General features: G+C 33.2%; 1 protein-coding gene across 1 annotated transcript in view; it reads right to left on the reverse strand.

The window, feature by feature from the left end:
- GNAI1 (guanine nucleotide binding protein (G protein), alpha inhibiting activity polypeptide 1) overlaps positions 1 to 16,389 on the reverse strand; it is a 145,977-nt gene extending 129,588 nt beyond the window's left edge. Inside the window, exon 1 of the mRNA XM_012720833.1 lies at positions 16,341 to 16,389. Within this exon, the coding sequence (XP_012576287.1) occupies positions 16,341 to 16,374 (34 nt within the window). The 5' untranslated portion in view covers positions 16,375 to 16,389. The remainder of the gene's footprint in view (positions 1 to 16,340) is intronic.
- Positions 16,390 to 18,594: the final 2,205 nt, after the last annotated feature.

The raw sequence follows: 18,594 nt of genomic DNA on the forward strand, positions 1-18,594 counted from the left end.
AATAAGAAACAATGTCACACACACAAGAATAGAAGTCAAAAATCAGTGCAATTTACCCCTGGTTAACTAAGGAGTGGGGATAGGGAGGTTGCCCAGCAGAAGGTGTCGAGTGTGCATAAGTAGGTTGGGTGTTGTGTGTAGTGAATAATGTACCCAAGTAATAATGAGAAAAATAGAACAAACAGTGGGGATAAGGAGTTGTTTGTTTAAAGTATTTTTTTTTAAGTACTTTTAAGTTCCTGCCTCTGGGCATTCTACCACACTACTCTCATTTATTCCCGAGGGCTAGTCACTACAAGGGAGGTTCTCAAAAAATGTTCTTTGAATCAACTGATCAGCCAATAACATAATCTTTCATAGTAATTTGCTGTCGAATTTTCTTGGAAGATTAAAACTATTTTAGGTATGAGTTTCCTAGATATTCTGGTTAGTTTTTAACTTTATTGAGGTATAACTAACAAAGTAATGTGACACTTTAAGAGTATAATGTAACAATAGCACATACATATACACTGGTAAAATTTTCCTCCCAACTTAGTTAACATTTCCATCACTTCAGATTTTCACCCTTTTTTTTTTTAAAAAAAAAAAAAAAATACTGTTTAAGTTAAATCACCTTAGAAAATTTCAGTCATACAATAGTGTTACCAACTATCACGAATATGTTATATACATTAGATCCTTAGACTGTATTCATCTTATAGCTGAAAGTTTATATTCTCTGGCCAATTCTTCCCTATTTTCTCTTTCCAGAGCTCCTGGAGACAACCTTCTTCTGTTTTTGAGTTTGATTTCTTCCTAGGTCTCTCTCAGATAAGTGACACCATGCACTATTTGTCTTTCTCTGTCTGACTTATTTTAGGGGATAATATCCCCTAATTCAACTGTATTTTGGCAAATAATGGGATTTCCTTCTTCCTAAAGGGTGATTTATATATGTAAATAAATATTGTACACATGTATACATGTTTTATATCTATATATACATGCACATTGTCATCATATATTCCTTCATTAATGGGCACTTTGTTTCCATACTTCGGTTATTGTGAATACAACTGCAAACAACATGGAAATACTGATTAGATATACAGTATTTAAAGAACTTAAATACCATGTAAGTAACTGAGGTTGCCTTCAGTCACAAAACTTCAAGATGAAACCTACTCTGAGATGAGGTAATTTAACTGCCGTCATTTGTGTATAGGTTCTTGTATGTCACCTTTTCTTTTTTACATCTTGCTCTCAAAGCAACAATCTCAATTGTTCATGCCAGTTAGTGTTTTGAAACCAAGCCACTTCATACTTAACGAGGAGCAAAATTCAATGGTCACATTTCCAAGGCTGGGAATATTTACTCTTTTTATAACACAAGGTGTGTCTGTATTATGGAAGATTTTCTTTGCTTCCTCTTTGTTGCAGTACTGTCAATTCATCCTGTAAGTCTCAGTTTTAACATATTACCCACCAGAAAAATGGTCCAACCAATTAGACGGGATTAGGTGGCCCTGTCTATGTTCTTTAATGTACTGTGTATTCAAAGATTAGTTGCAACTGTCATTGTGCCAACCATGTAGTTTAATGATTGTTTATGTGCTTATTTTCTAACTAGACTGTGAGCTCATTAAAGGAAAGTAGTGTGTTTTATTTATTTATTTATTTTTATATTCCCAGAACCTAACTTGTTGGCTGTTTAGCAATGGCTATTTATTTATTTCATATATTAATAAGTGAATGAATTTTACTTTTTAACAACAAAAACAGTCTTAAGTAACTGCCCAGTGAAGCCTAACATCTAAGCAGAATCACTGACAAAGTGTCAACAAGAAATTTCAAGCAGCAATTCCAACCACAACTTTTTAAAATTACACTCCCTTTTTAGTTTTTATTATTATTATCTTATTGAGTTAATATTGATTTACAACTTGTGTTTTAGAGGCATAGGATTCCCCTTCCTTTTGACTCCCTTGTAAGCAGTTCTTGATGATCTTATTTTTTTTTAAAGTATAGTATGTTTTAAAAGGTATCTTACCAGCAACACAGTCTATTTATTAACTCTTCTGACTTTGGTTATGATCTGACTTGAGAAACTGTTTTCTCAAGTTTTTACAATTAAATGCTTGATTCCAGGTATTATCCCATTGCCATGTCCTAACAATAAAGCACAATGGATTCATGGCTACTTTGACTCAACACAAATTCTGAGGAATGTGCCACAAACTACAAGAGTCTACTGCCTGAATGTCTTTTTCATATGTTAACTATGGCAAGGCATCAGTGAAATAATAGATGTTAGAGTTATTGCCAGGTTTCTGGCTCTAAGAGAATGTTGGCAGGACTGATGAATCTGTTCATTGGATGAATGTTAATTAACTGGTTATCAGAGGGGACAATGGAGGAAGAAGGGATGGGGGAGAAAGGCAGGTGAAGTATTGGCATAGATAGTTTGCTGGCAGGTGAGTGGAACATATATATGTATGGAAAAGCAAATAGGTAACCCACCCCCCCCAATTTTGTTTAAAAGAAAACACCCAAGCACTTATACTACTAATCTACTAATGTTATTCTCCTCCACCCCCCCCCCCCGTATTATTCTGTTTAGAGGGGAATAATGGGATGTTTCATGGTCAGTTATTAGAGGCTCATTTTGATCTTGAATCACACTACATATATTTTTCCATTTTATACTTATTCACTGAGGTGGAATTTTGCAATGGGTTTCAAGATAAAATTGAGTTTTTACTCCTTCCTTTTTGGTCTTGAACACATTTTCTTGCTCTCCAGATATTTTGAAATTTGAATCTATAGATAGATTCATACACACACACAGAGACACAGACACACACACACACATATATATACATATAAAGATATAAAATATAAAGAAGTATGATGTCAAAATGATTGACTCTGATACGAAAAAGAAATGTGTCTCTTCACAGCCAGTATCAGGGTGACCTTGTTCATCGTTTTAAAGCTTAAGATTTATTATTTTATATGGGAGATCATAATTACTGCTTTGTCCACTTTTTTGGATCGATTATGAGTAACAAATAATCCATATTTTATGGAAAATGTGTGTAAAATACTTTTTGATTTATTCAACTTTAATTGATTGCTAACATCAGCCTGTTATTTTGTGCCAAAAAATGTTAATGTTCTTATAATTTTATTATTCTCAAATTTCACAATTTTTAGCCTCCTGGCTTCAATCATCTTGAAACACTCTTATACTGCCAGGAAAGATTTCCTCAAATTGCTGTCATGTCCTAAGACATATGCTGAGATGACCCATGTATGTCATTCAATGATGAAATGTTTTTAGTATCTTCATGAAACACCCATTTTTCATTTGTAATTGAACATTACTCTCCATACAATACAATGTATCTAGAATATCTTACATGAAAGGAAAAACCTTTGATTTCCTCTCGTAGCAGCACTTTGTATATTTCTCTATTGCATTGTGAATATTTACTATAATCATGTCTTTATCTCCTAATACACTCACAAAGGCAACACTAGCTATTATTCATATTATACCTTTATATTGGATATATAAAGTATAGTTAGTATATATTAAGTTCAAAGTAATTGTTTTGAGGTTTCTTTGGGACACATTAGTGGAAAATTTTAATAAGTGACTAAGTATGGATTACTAAAACAATTCCTAATACACAGGCACAAATCAACTTATCTCTCATTTTTAATAACACTGCAGAAAATATATGCTTTAAGATTTGCTAAATATTAAACTGGAGAATTTCATACAAAATAGAGCTTATCTTTCACATATTTAATAGAAAATAATGTACAAAAAGAAAATATATATGAAATGTTGTTGCATAAGCAATGTCAGCAATGACAACTGCTGGATCCAAACCTCTATGGTAATAAAAAATATGTCCTGTTATCTCACAAGCAACATAGTTTTACTGTTCATTGTGTTACCTGAGATTATAAATTTGCAATATGGAAATGACTAAAATTATTCATAAATTTTAAAGTTGGAAATATTTGTGAGTTATGTAATTTTTCAGCTTTATACATTGGAATTAACAAAAATATAAATTTCATTGACAAATGAGAGAAATAGGCATTAAATTTCTTTTCCAATTTGCATGCTACCCCATGAAAAGAAAACAGGCCCATGGTGCACTGCAGTCTTACACAGGACTGATTAGATCAGAGTGAGGAAGGGCAGACATTTTATGTCCTTTTCCATGCAGCCTGTTCAATCAGGTTGTTAGCATATTACTCTCATCAAACTATGCAGGAAGTTCATCTCCAAATCCAATTATTATGAATAGTGAAGTGGTGGCAAATTTTTGTGTGTTACACTCAAAATTTTAATTTACTTTTGTAAAGTGAAATTATTGAAGCCTGGCTTGTTGCACTTGGGAAATTACCATCCCAGGGAGAGTGAGTGAGGGAAACTAAGGCGCACTGAATGAGAATATAGAACACAGAAAATTTTTGAGAATCTATTTACACTTTTAACTTTCACAAGAAAATCTTAAGTGGGGCTTACCTGTTTGTTGGCTCAGGAGTTAAAGACACAGCACTATCAAGCTATCAGCAGCCACTGCAGCACTAGTTCAATCCCTGGCCAGGGAGGTGACCCACATGGTGCAGCAGACCTCTCGCCCACTGCTCCCCTCAGCTGTGTATTTCATAGATCTACTTGGTTTGCTCCCTACTCTTTCTGGTGAATCCTCTACAACTGCGGCCAGCTTGCAGTGCTGCATCCAAACTCACTGGGCCACCTGGGAGGGCCCTGACCATCTTATTAAAGGGAGGAAGGGAAGGACTAGAACAAAGAAGAGAGGGAGGACAAGGGTCTATGGTGGTGTGTCTTTGATGGTGGGTGCTCTATGGTAACAATGCCTGAAGAAGGGAGGGCGTTGTGCACTTCTAGTATCAAAACAACAGAGTAAACCGATATTAACTCAATCAAATATTAAACAAAAATCAAATCCTTTCAACTGAAGATAAAAATTAGAATGCTCACTTCATTGCTGCACCATATTTTTCCTTGCATTATTTTTATTTACTAGATTATTATAAGTTTCCAGGCACGAATGCTATTCTCACAAGAGTAGTTTTTGTTTTCTGATCTGTTGTTCACTGTTCTATCTCCAAAACCTAGGTCATTGTTTATACAGCAGGTATTAAGTTAATTTTTGTTAACTGAGTAAATCATAGCAATTAAAATGTGCACTTGTATAGGTTGTCCAATACAACACTTTCCACAAGTTACAGTCTCATATATTTTTAATCTTTTCAGCTGCTCTTGGCTTCCTTTCTCAAAATACACAAATTTTTTGATACAACTTTTATTATTCACTATATTTTCTGTAAGGTCATTTTTCTGTGTACTTCTGAATCTTGGGCCATGATATATCATTATTCAGTGAGATGTCACAAATCAGGTCATTAACTAGCACTTTTCTCAACTCATATTGATTATGTGAGCCAACTTCCAATAGGCAGGAATAAAATAATTTTCATGCTAAAGCCCAGTGGATCATAGAACCACTTTTAATAAAATACTGGGGAGTTTGCACAGAGTGAAATGGGGAAACTTTCACATCCTACAAGCAACATTAAAGAAAATGCAACTGAAAAGAATTCATTTCAGGCATTTCCAATGGATAATTTTATGAGGTGGTGTTGATAAAAGTTTCTAAAGTGCCACATTGAGAAGTTTCATTTCCTATCACATTTTTTTTTCTTTTAAAAGTGGTAAATAGCTATGATAATTCTCATTTCATCATGTCTGTCACATGTAACAAGGGAGAATCGATCTTGTTTTCATTATTAAATACTGGTACTGAATATTGAAAGACTAGACATAATAACTTTGCTAGCAGGGCAGTAATTTGTCTGTGAGTAATGGCCCGATATAAAGAAGCATAATGGTTACACTCCAGCTTCAAGCATGAAACTGTGTTTTTATTTTTGCTTGTTTAGCCCTAGTGTTTCAAAAAATATGATTGCAAATAAAACAATGTAAGGTAGTACTTGACACACACGGACACAAACAAATCATTATGATGTATCAATATATAAGAAAGCAAGCAAATAAAAAAAAGCAATATTCAGTAAGTGACAATCAAAATGATTGAAGTCTAGAAAATCCTTGTGATTGAATTAGGCCACCTGATACAGAAAGTTAAGATAGTTCACTTAAAGAGAAAGGGATATTGCCTAATATTCATTCTCTCGAGAAAATTCTCAGTAAAATACCTTGTTCCCATGAATGAAAAGTACTCAGTAATGAGCAAGGTATGCATTGAAGAACAGTGTAACTGAAGCCTTCCCACATTGGCTCCATTTTACTTTCTCAATTTGTTTATGGTTCTGTTAGTTGCAATTCTTTTCTTCTTAAATAATGTATATATGTTGTGAACATTTCCCAATTTCTTACATAAACAAGAACAGAATTTATTTTCTAAAAGTCAACATCCATGTATGTAGAAATTAAGATATATTTAAATAGATAAGATCATATAAATGTGCACATATGTGTACACACACACATATTCACTCTCCTAGAACAGTAGTGTCTAGGACAAATCATCACCTGCTTTCCAACTCATTGTTAAATGGCATCAAATACTATTTTCTTAATTTTTCTTATGCAATGATTATATTCTAATTAGAAGCTAATTAATTATTATATCTCCTTAGATATTTGTAACCATAGTCTATAAATCCTGTTAATACATACATTTTTTCTTTAGTTTAACACTTAAAATCGCACTCTTACTTCTTCTAGTCTATGCTTAGAATATTTAATGTGAGAGAAATGGGAAGAAAACAAGTGACTATTACCAGCTCAAGTTGCATACTTTCTTCCATCTACTACTAGTAGTGTAGTAGTGTGACTACGAACCAATTATACTCTCTCAGAAAATTGTTGTTCATATATATATATATATATAAAGAAAAATAATACTTTTATCATGGATGTTTGGAAAGAATTATGTAAAATGATGCCAAAGTATTACGTGTAAAGTGCCACATAAATCTTATAAATAAATATATTTTGGAAAATAAAAAAAAAATCCCTTGAATGTTTAGATAGAATATTATGCTTTCCTTCTTTTAATTTTATGGGTGTTTCTGTATAATTATTGGAAAATAATAAGTTTCTTAAAATACCAACTCAATACATGATTTGCTGGTCTTTTATGTCTGGGTGCGCATGTTCTAAATTTTTGCAAGGAACAGTCTTTCTGTTATCATTGTTGATTTCATAGTCTTAAGCAGATGTTAGAAAAGTTAACCTATAGATACAACATGAATCTTTATAATTTTGGAGTGTTTAATTACTTTCAGAAATTTTACTTATCTGTATTTGCATGTTAAGTATTTAGGGCATTGGAAGCATACTGTGTAAGGCATATATCTGTAATGTTGTTCATGATCATGATCCTAAGGACACAAGTTCATGAGTACTATTACTTTACTATTAGTTAAAATATTTAAGTAGGGCCCTCGCTGGTGGATCAGTGGGTTAAGCACAGCATTAAGAAGTTAAAGACACTTCAGCATGAGTTCCATCCCGGCCCAGGAGGTGATCCACATGGCACAACAGACCTCTCCTGACCTGCCCGCTGCTCCCCTCAGCAGTGTACTTTTGATCTGCCTGTTCTGCTCTCCACCCTGTCTATGGTGAATCCTTTCACTACACCTGCATCTCTGGCCTGTACCCAGCTCTGTATGCATAAATAAATAAATATTTAAAAATGTGTTTAAATATGCACATTTAACCAATAGGTGTAATGTGTAATCACCACCTCTAATTTTGTCTAATTTACATATTGGGTATAGCAAGATGCTGGGTTCATCTCAAATAAGATAAAGCAAACTTTAAAATCATTAGAAGAAAATATGCAAAAGATCTTTATGATCTTAGCATTGTCAAGGACTTAATAAAAATAAAGAACCACAGTGACCATATCAGACAATGTTCTGATTTCACTGAATTATACTATATTAAAAATTAAGAAATGCACTAGGGAAAATACTTATGACATGCTGAGCTGACAATGGTAAATCATGAAAATATACTCAGAGAATTTACAGTATTAAAAAAAATAATATAAGCAAATAACTTAAACAGAAAATTAATAGAAAAAGAACCTCAAAATGTCAAAGAATAGGTGACTGCTAATATAAGAAAAATAAAATTGATGAAGTCAATTCAACCCATCAGATTGTTAAACACTAAAATTCAGATATTAAAGTTAAATGAAAATACATGTTAATGAATGTTCTTCAAATGGGTTTTGAAATATAAATTAGTATAACTATTTTGGATAAATTTAGCAATAAAAGTTTAAAAAAAATGCCTGAAAATCTGAGGCCACCATAAAAAGGGGGTTGGCAAAATCGAGGACAGGAGGATCAATGGACTACTGTGGAGGGTTTTTAGGGCTTTGTTACTATGAAATGATACATTTGTAGAGTCCTGAACCTGTATCACTACCAGTGATACTTGAGTAAATGTAATTTTACAAATAATGAAGCAGACAGTAAACACTCCATGACTACTAGCTGTTAATACTTTATAGAATAAAATTTAATTGCATAATAATCTTTAATAGTGTATACTTTATGACCCAACCACTCTCTTCTAGGTGTATGTCTTAGAGAATTGTTTTCACTAATGGAAAAGAAAATGTGGAACTAATAGAAAATTCACTGAAATATTACTCAAATTACACAAAAGGTGCATGAACTAGGATACTGAGAGGCTGTGGGCAGAGGTGGGAGCCTGCCCTGCCAGTGTTAGAGCTGTGCTCCCATGTTTGGTGGCCGGGGGAAAGGGAGAGTGAAGTGGTGTGGAGGCAAACCCTAAGACTGAGGGGAAAATCGGTGGAAGAGCTGATGGGCTCTTCCAGGTGGGTGGGGCCGCAACAAAGAGGCTAGTGCACTGTACTGTGGTCCCCTTCACCATCTGTGGAGTAATGCTGCCCGGTGAAGTATGCTCACAGTGCACAGATTGCAGAGAGAATGGTCTGGAATCCAAAAAGGAGAGCATTACATACAGCAGGTGCTAGAAACATGAGTTAGCCCCACACATTAACTTTCACCAAGACCGAACTCCTCCAGTCATCCCCTGACTCAGTAACCACAGATAAGTTCTCCCTGACATATAAGGTACTGACACCGAGAAAATATCATATAAGGTACTGACATCGAGAAAATGTCAAATATCTAAAATCATTAGACACCGAGAAAAGCTAAAAAACAAAACAAAACAAACAATAACAACAACAACAAAAACCAACACCCAAACAATCAAAGACCCCACAATGCCATCTACTGGAAAGGTAGAATTCTGCATTCTCCAATTTAATATTAAGGACACTAGAAGAAACAAAACAAAACAAAACAAAACAAAACAAACCCTGGAAAGCAAAGCTTTACTATACTAGGGTAAACTGAAGCAATTTGCAACAGCCCCTTGAAAACAGTGTGGGAGTTTCTTTAAATATAAATATAAACATGAAGCATGTACTGTTACTGGAGGGACACATAAAATACAAGATGGTGAGTATCCATGGGCTGACAAAGGGAAATGAGCAGGGAACAAGAACAAATGACACAAAAATTAATAAGTCTATATTTAGATGACTTTGTGCCACTAGCATAGAACTGTAATTAGTAATATTAATTAATCCAACCTAAGTTTCCTTGGGCACAAATGAAAAACTGAAATAAAGATAAATTTGATTCAATGAGGTTGTAGATGCAAAATCCAGTGCTCACTATATCATGAGCTCTCGATTTCAATTTGTTTCACACCTTTTCTAAGAAAGTTTTCTATGCAAGTTTAGTTCCATTTATTTCTAACTTGCATTTCAGTCTTTTAAATGTTACTAATTTTCTCTGTCCTAAGAGAATATACAGGTCACACTCAGGATGTAAACCAATGTAAGTGTGATATTTAATAAAATCAGAAATCAGATGGTTGTAGCAAGCTATTATTTTTAACACCTCAGTGATAAAGATGTGAAGATAGATAGCACCGCAATTGACAGTTCCCCGAAATGTAAAACTTCCTATATTAATTAAAGTTCTTTATGCTTAGATAAACGTTAAATTCCATCAATCTGTCTTACAGGTAAACATCAAATGTCTGTGTCTGAAAAGAAGATGATATTCAGGTAAACAATTTTGTATACAGAAAAGTGTGAAGATTTCCTAGTCCCACTGAAGATCTTTCTGATTTGGTAATCACAGCTTGTGACCTTGCAGCTTCTCTGACCTAATTCAGGGACACTCCATCCTGGGTGAATGAGTACATTGCAGAGGATGGTTTATAAGCTGAAAAGGTCAGGGGCAGCAAGAAAATACTTCTTACATCTGTACTGCATTTCTGTTCAAATATTTTTTTTTCTTTTAGTTTAAATAAAGAGCCTCTTGATCTATGCCAGAAACGTCTCAGAGAAAATTTCCCACACAGTACCAGCAGATACATAAAAACTGTTAAAGGAGATAGAAAAATGTTAATGCTATTGCAGTAAGCAGATTTATGTACATTTCTTTTTTCTTTGTTGCAGCCTTGTACAAAATGGATTATGCCCAATAATGTCCTGTATGTATAATTATGGATCTTATCTATTAGCCACATCTTTATATTAATGTGGTCAGGTTAATCCTTGAAGACTATATAGCATATCCAGGTCTTTTTTATTTGGACATACAACTACTCAAACTGTGATTACTTATACACTATGTAGTTTTCAGATGCAATGTGTACAAAAACACACAATTCTAAGAATTATTCCTCTTTATATATACCTAATGTTTTCATTAGCTCAACTTGGGTAATTATATTGTCATCTCTAAAACACATATAGTAAGATGACATGATGACATACACATCTAAATATAGGATAATGGAATAAATATTTCAAGTTCCCAGTCAATCATTCCTAGAAGGAACTTCTTTGTGGGGAAGGATTAAGTCACATATATATCCTTCTCTTTTCAAATAAATAAAATACAGAACTAGCATTCTTTTAGGTACTTTATAAATGTCAAATAGGAAAAAACTTAGGGATGGGGGGAGGAAGAAAGAGGAAAACAGTTTTGGTTTCTCTGGCTTTCTAGTATTTCTGACACTGTTTTCGCTAATTCACTGCTATCATCCTAAAAAAAGCTGCTTGCTGACTCATGGATTTCATCCCATGCAGGAAAACCTGTTCCATATTTAACCCCTTTTTTATAAGGTACTTTCTCAAATGAATATTGATTTATCCTTAAAATCTTTCTAACAAGAGGCACATTTTAATTAATCATGTATTTTTCCATATTATTGATATTCCCAGCACTAGCTGATTTATTATATATTAAGAAATTAATTAATAAATGCTTTTTATTGTTATGTAACTGATTGCCAGACATAATGTTAACTTTATTTTATTTTCTGATAGTGTTAGACTTAGAGGTTAAATAAGTTAAGAGAATATAAAACCTACTTGAACAGAAACAGGCATTAAATTTAGGAACATCATCCTTCACCATAATTACATACAGATTTCCATATGGGAAAGTTATTGTTGCTCAGAGAAAAATCTCCTTTTCTTACAGGTTTTAGTGTTTTGAAGGGCAGATGTCCTGGAGTCCATTTCCTACTGGTCATAAAAAAAGCTGCATTAAAATATTCATGTCTCCAGTAATTTAAAAATTTATTGAATGTCTAACATTTTAGACATGATGCTTGACAGTTGGTTTATCATTAGTGCATGGTTACTATACATGCATTAATGTTTTTTTTCCAAAGTCAGGTGATAACCCTGATAAGCTCTAATGTAAAAAAACATTATTTTCAGTGAAGAAACATATATTTTAGTACATTTTTACCTACTGGATAAAAAGAACCCTGGCAATATCTACCAAATAAAATCCTGGGGAAAAGTTGTGACTAGAGGCTAAGCCATTAGAAGGATAGTGCTAGAGTTTAATGTTATTTCTTCTTCACAATTTTGTCTCAGTTAATCCCAAGAAAGTCTTATTACTCTAATGTAGAATTAATTTGGACTTAATGTTTTAATATATCTGACTTCATTTTTAGACAAAAGAATTCACTATATTCTGTTCTGTATTGGCAGAAATCTCTGTGTTTTGTAATATAACCTACATATGCATTCACAATCCATGCTTTCATCCTAAACACATTTCAGGTGCCCAGTCAAATTCCTGGCATGTTATGTGAAAATGTTAAACAGAGAGAGCTCTCAGCTATGTCAGTGGTGCAGGATGTGGGTGGAATATATCAGAATACTGCATGGAAATTTTATTGCAAAGTTTGTCCAGTGTGAGGACAAAGAACCATTTTATCTTGTACTTTAATGAGTATCTTTAATTTTCATTTCCTTAGTTTTCCATGTTTATTCCAGAGAGGGGGAGTAGTAGAATACAGAAAAAAAATAGGGAGATGTAGACGTTGTAATATATTATGATTATATGTGGAGACTATTCCTAAATCTCCTAAGTAATGAGGTAGATTTTTTTAAAATCAGACATTAGATCAAGATGATAAGAGCTTCTAATCAATAAATCACTTAATGGGAACTGGGCATAAAGAATGACATAAGGGTAAAAATTACAAGAACCTAACAGATTTGAAAGGATTAAGTCTGAGGTGATGACACATATATAGGTTTATAAGTGTGTACAGAAGAAAAACAAACCAAAAAAAAAAACGATAAATATAATCTGATGAGATATACATACTAAGGCTTAATCAAATTAAATTCTAACTTGCATTTTCATATTCTTAAAAAAACATTAATCCTAATGGAAGTATACAGATGCCTGTATTTGTCATTCTGGATGGGGGGAGTGATGAGAATTAGTAAAAGAGGATATCTGAAGAGTTCATGCCTGAGAATTTGCTAGAATTTCTGAAATAGGAAGACCACGACGTTCATGAACATGAGTGTTACATTGAATGAGTTTCTACACACACATATACACACATATACTGAAAGAGAGCGAGAAGTTGTGGAATAAAAAGCAGAGAAAGAGGGCCTCCCTGGTGGCGCAGTGGGTTAAAGCACAGCACTGAGAATCTAAAACCACTTCCGCATGAGTTTGATTCCCACCTGCCCCGGAGGTGACCACATGGCTTGCAGACCTCACCTGATCCACCCGCTGCTCCCCTCAGCAGTGTACTTCGTCAATCTGCCTGTTCTGTTCCCCACTCTGTCTCTGGTGAAGCCTCTCACTGCCCCTGAGCCTCTGGCCTGTACTCCAGTTCTGTATGCACAAATAAATAAATCTTTTTAAAAAAAAGCAGAGAAAGAATATCTTAAAACTAACTGGAGATAAAGACAGATTACAGCTTGTTTCCATTTTTGGTAATTAACATTCTATAAGGTTCTGAATATGGAACCATGAACTTGAGCTCCTGTGGATTTTTGATCCTAACATTTTCATTAACTGATCAGTACATAATTCTTTTATGTATCTTTCTATTTAAAGATAGCTTTTTATATACATTTTTTAAAAACACCTAACTGAATGGTCTTTGAATGATTTAAAGCCAGGAGCTTTGGAGGCCATTTGTGTTGTACAGTAACATTTGCCACCATCCTTATAAAAGATGTCTCTTCACTGAAAATTCTGCTCTTCCCAATCCTTTCCTGTTTAACGATTTGGCTGATATTTTAAAAACTCTTCCACTCCCTCCTAATATGTAGAACCTGGCTCACCTACAACTCTTATAACTTTTGTGCTATACTGTCTTTCAAAAAGTGGGAGATACCTAGAATCTATCCAAGGGACCCAAAAATATTGATGTAAAAGGAAATTTGCACTCCTATGTTTATTGTATCACTATTCACAATCAATAGCTAAGATATGAAAACAATCTAAATGCCCAAAACACATGACTGGATCTAAACTGCAACTGCGCATATATATGCATGTGCATGTGTATGTGTATACATGCATACATGCATGTGTATACATATATATATATATACATACATATATATGTGTGTGTGTGTGAAAAGCAGATTTTTCAGTGAAGAGACATCTTTTATAAAGCTGTTAGCAAATGTTCCTGTACAACACAAATGGCCTCCAAAGCTCCTGTCTTTAAATCATTCAAAGACCATGCAGTTTGGTATATATGCAACAGTATACTATTCAGCAATCAAAAAAAGATAAACTAATGCCATTTTCAGCAACATGGAAGAGCTGGAAGAGATTATGCGCAGTGAAGTAAGTCAGAAGGAAAATAACAATTTTATATTTTCGAGATCTTAGGTCACCTGATCATATATTTGTTTGGTTTTCAGTCTCACAAGAATTTTGTTCACTACATTTCATTTTTTCTTATTATGAAGTTTGTTTTACTAGGTATAAAGACTTATTTCAAAGATACTGTAATTGAGCAATGTAGTAATATAACAGAATGAGACCAGTTGTGCAATGGAGTTGAAAAGCTCATTATATTTACAGAAATTTAATATCTGTAAAAGCTAATACTCAATTCAGTTGGAAAGGGTATTTTATTTAGATTATGTTGGCACAACTGACTATCACTCATCTGGAAGAAAATAAGAGTTGAACACATACCTTATACAATATAGAAATTCAAATTACAGATTGAAAATAATGTATCTGTAATTTAGGGTCAAGTGAGAATACTGTAACTGACCTATAGGAAAGTGAGTTTTTCACTTTCACGTTTGGAGATAAAAGGATTTTTGAGATATTTATTCTGGTTGAATGGGGGAATTTCTGGTTCACAATACTGAGCTTTCTTTTCAATCTTTATTATTACTTATATAGATGTGTTTTATTTCAGTCAGTTTAAATGAATTATCCAAGAGTTTCCCCAACAATGTGTGGCTGCCCAGATCCTCACTGTAGGAAAATGCTCCATTTGGGCCAACCATTGGGGTAAAATGTAGTTAAGGGTCAAATTATTACACTGAAATACCTCTGAATGATTTTTTTTATGTTACTGGCAAAGTAACAAAATGACTGTCCTGAAAAAAATATTACATTATTTTGCCTAGTTGGTTCAGTAAAGAGGTATTAAATTTTATACAGAAAGTACCTGCAGCATCCTCCATTTCTACATATAAATTATATCTATGTTGTATGGTCAGACTAGGAATTAAATAAATATCCTCAAGACTATTGAGAAAAAGAACAGTAGTTAGCTGGTATATATCTGCAATTAGCTTTTTTAAAAAAAAATATTTATTTATTTATGTATACAGAACTGGGGTACAGGCCAGAGGTACAGGGGCAGTGAGAGGATTCACCAGAGACAGCGTGAGGAGCAGAACAGGCCGACTGATGAAGTACACTGCTGAGGGGAGCAGCGGGCAGGTGAGGAGAGTTCTGTGAGTCACTTCTGGGTGGGGGATCAAACTCATGCTGAAGTGGCTTTAGCTTCTCAGTGCTGTGCTTTAACCCGCTGAGCCACCAGGGAGGGCCCACAATTAACTTTTTAAAACATGTGCTTTTTAAAAATTTCACAGAAACTGTTAACAATATCAATTTTAAACACCTGGAAGAATTCTATACTAACACATGAAAAAAATCTATACTTACTTTTTATATTTTTGGAGATGTCACAGATCCAGTTTTCAAGAATCAATGTTCATATTAACATGAAATTTCCTACACTTATTTTATTAGAAGCAAATTATTTTAAAACAAAAGATTAATTCTATCCTCTCATTAAAACACAGTGTAGTCAACAAATAATTTTTGAAATATTATTCTGTGTAAATTAACACTGAGTTTGATTACTTGAGATGACATAAAAATAACAACTGAATGAGGAGAACATCTGATCATTTAGCAGAACTCAGTCACTGAATGACTGTAGAATATTGCAAAGCCTATCTACTAGATAGTTTTCAGCTTGGCACAGGAGTCAAAGGAACTAAGTTTTCCTCAATCTGCCTGAAGACACATAAATTGAACATAAAAGCTCCATGAATCAGGCTAACACTCCAACTAGTTCTCATTAAAACAGTCTGTGAATTGTGCTTCCAGTGCTTGCCCTGTTGAATATCAGGATTCTAATTGGAAAATTTTGAGCCAGCTCAATTACAATTAAATAACAAGTCCTAATGTGATACTTTATAAACTAAGCAAATAATTTCCTGATAATAATTAAAAATGTTATGAAATTAGAAACATTCATTTGTATATGCCAGTTGATATGTAATTTTTACTGCAAGTTAAGGAATATCAATATAGTGTGCTGCATAAGGGGCAATTTAGGGGTAAGGCTGTTAATGCCTTGATTCTACATCAGTTTAAAATTTCTAAAAAATTAAACTCACCTCTGTAGTCTGAGCGATTGATTTCTCCTCTCATATGTGTGGATTGTCTCACAGTTGCCTAAAAAAGTGAGGAAAGAATGCATTAACTTGTTTTTTAGTAGTATTTTTATACAAAACTAATGAGGGTTAACTCAAATTTGAAACAATAAAAAGTTACATTCATCCATAATATTATGGGAACCAGAATACATAGACACAAACACACACACACTTTTACATAAATAGGAGCATTAATTTTCTTCCATTGTAAAGGCAAAAAATATCAAATACACAACATATCTACATTTATTTCTATGTGTCCTTATATCCCATTTTTTAATTTCAGGGTCAAGGATTTTAATAACATTAACAGGCATTTCTGGATTAAATTCTTAAAATTTGCAACAATTTATCCTTCCATTGACAACCTTTGGGGATACATTTTTAACTCATACTCTTGGCTCCTCTATAATGTTTAAAATGTAGACATACAATTCTCTGTGGATTGGAGAGATTGCAAGCCATTTCCCTATCTATTGTTTGTCTTTTAGTTTTAAAGCATCTTATGGAATGAATGATTTTTTAACTATTTTAAGGCTTCAAACTGTTCATGGGCAAACAAAATGTGAAAAATAAAATGGAATATTATTGAGTTTTAAATGAGAAGGAAATCCTGACATTTGTGACAAGATGGACATACCACAGAGAACATTATGCTAAATGAATAAGTTCTGGAGATATTAGCAATGTAACTAGAATTATACTAAAATGGTATATGTACACATGAAATATACTGAAAAGGCAGAGTGTATGTGATTTTACCACACCAAATATATACATATACATATATATACATATATATATATATATATATATATATACATATACACATATACACACACACACACTGATAACTATGTGTGGTGATGGATATGTAATTAATTGTGGTGAGTATTTTATAAAGTATATCAAAAAATCAAGTTATACATTCTAAATACATAAACTTTTATATGACAATTTTCACTCACTGAAATTGGGGGGAAATAGATTATACTTCATTTGCATTCTAAATATCAAAAACTAGTTTAAAGTGAACTTTTCAGATATTTAAAGAATAACTGATTATTTTTAAATAAAATAATTTTTGATTGATATTTAAGTCCAGTTTTAGACCCAACTTGGCAAGTTTCTATCCTTGTTATTTACCAAATTTGTAAGTAATTAATTTACAGTGTCCAGAATATTGCATTCATAATTCTCAATACAACTTTTTCTAAAATAAGATACATATGTTCAATGGACAAAATTTTAAACTATGAGCTGGGATTTAAAAACATCTTAGAGATAAAAGAATGTAAAGAAATCAAACTACTCAGAATGTGATTTAAAATGGAAACCTCATATTCTACAAACATATACTGAGGAAATAAAAATGAGATTTTGTGCAATTCAACAGATTTCATTGTGCTGAGTCCAATAACTCATAGCTCACTATATGTTATATGTAACATATGTAACTACATATAACTATAAGATAATATATATTATACAGTATATATACAAATATAATACATCATCATTTTTTGGTACTTACTCAGTAAGAAATATTCAGATCAGAATCACAATCATGATATAGATCATTATTTAAAGATTTATTTATTTGTGCATACAGAACTGGGGTACAGGCGAGAGGCTCAGGGGCGGCGAGAGGATTCACCAGAGACAGAGTGAGGAGCAGAACAGGCAGATCGACAAAGTACACTGCTGATGGGAGCAGCGGGTGGATCAGGAGAGGTCTGCCACGCCATGTGGTCACCTCCAGGGTAGGCGGGAATCGAACTCATGCGGAAGTGGCTTTAGCTTCTCAGTGCTGTGCTTTAACCAGCTGCACCATCAGGGAGGGCCACAGATCATTATTTAATACTGTAATATTAATTTACCTGTTCAACAAACAGCAGGTAATCATATACACATTTAATTAATATATAATGTACTCAGAAATCATGTGTGTGTATACACACACATATACATATATATATGTTAAAGTATAAATAAATAAAATAGAAATCAAATGTAGCCCAAAAGAGTAATGAAATCAGAAGTTAGATCTTTGAAAAATAAGAAAAATAGTTAAATTTTTTACTAGGGTCCCAAAAGAAAGAAGGAAAAACTGATAAGTGAAATCAGAAATGAAAGAGAAGAATAACAAACATCTCAGAAACACACATGATCATAAGAGACTACTATGTACACCTTTCTGCCAATAAATGACAAC

The sequence above is a fragment of the Condylura cristata genome, unplaced genomic scaffold, assembly GCF_000260355.1.
Source record: "Condylura cristata isolate star-nosed mole 26May11 unplaced genomic scaffold, ConCri1.0 scaffold00005, whole genome shotgun sequence".
NCBI classification, from domain to species: Eukaryota; Metazoa; Chordata; class Mammalia; order Eulipotyphla; family Talpidae; genus Condylura; species Condylura cristata.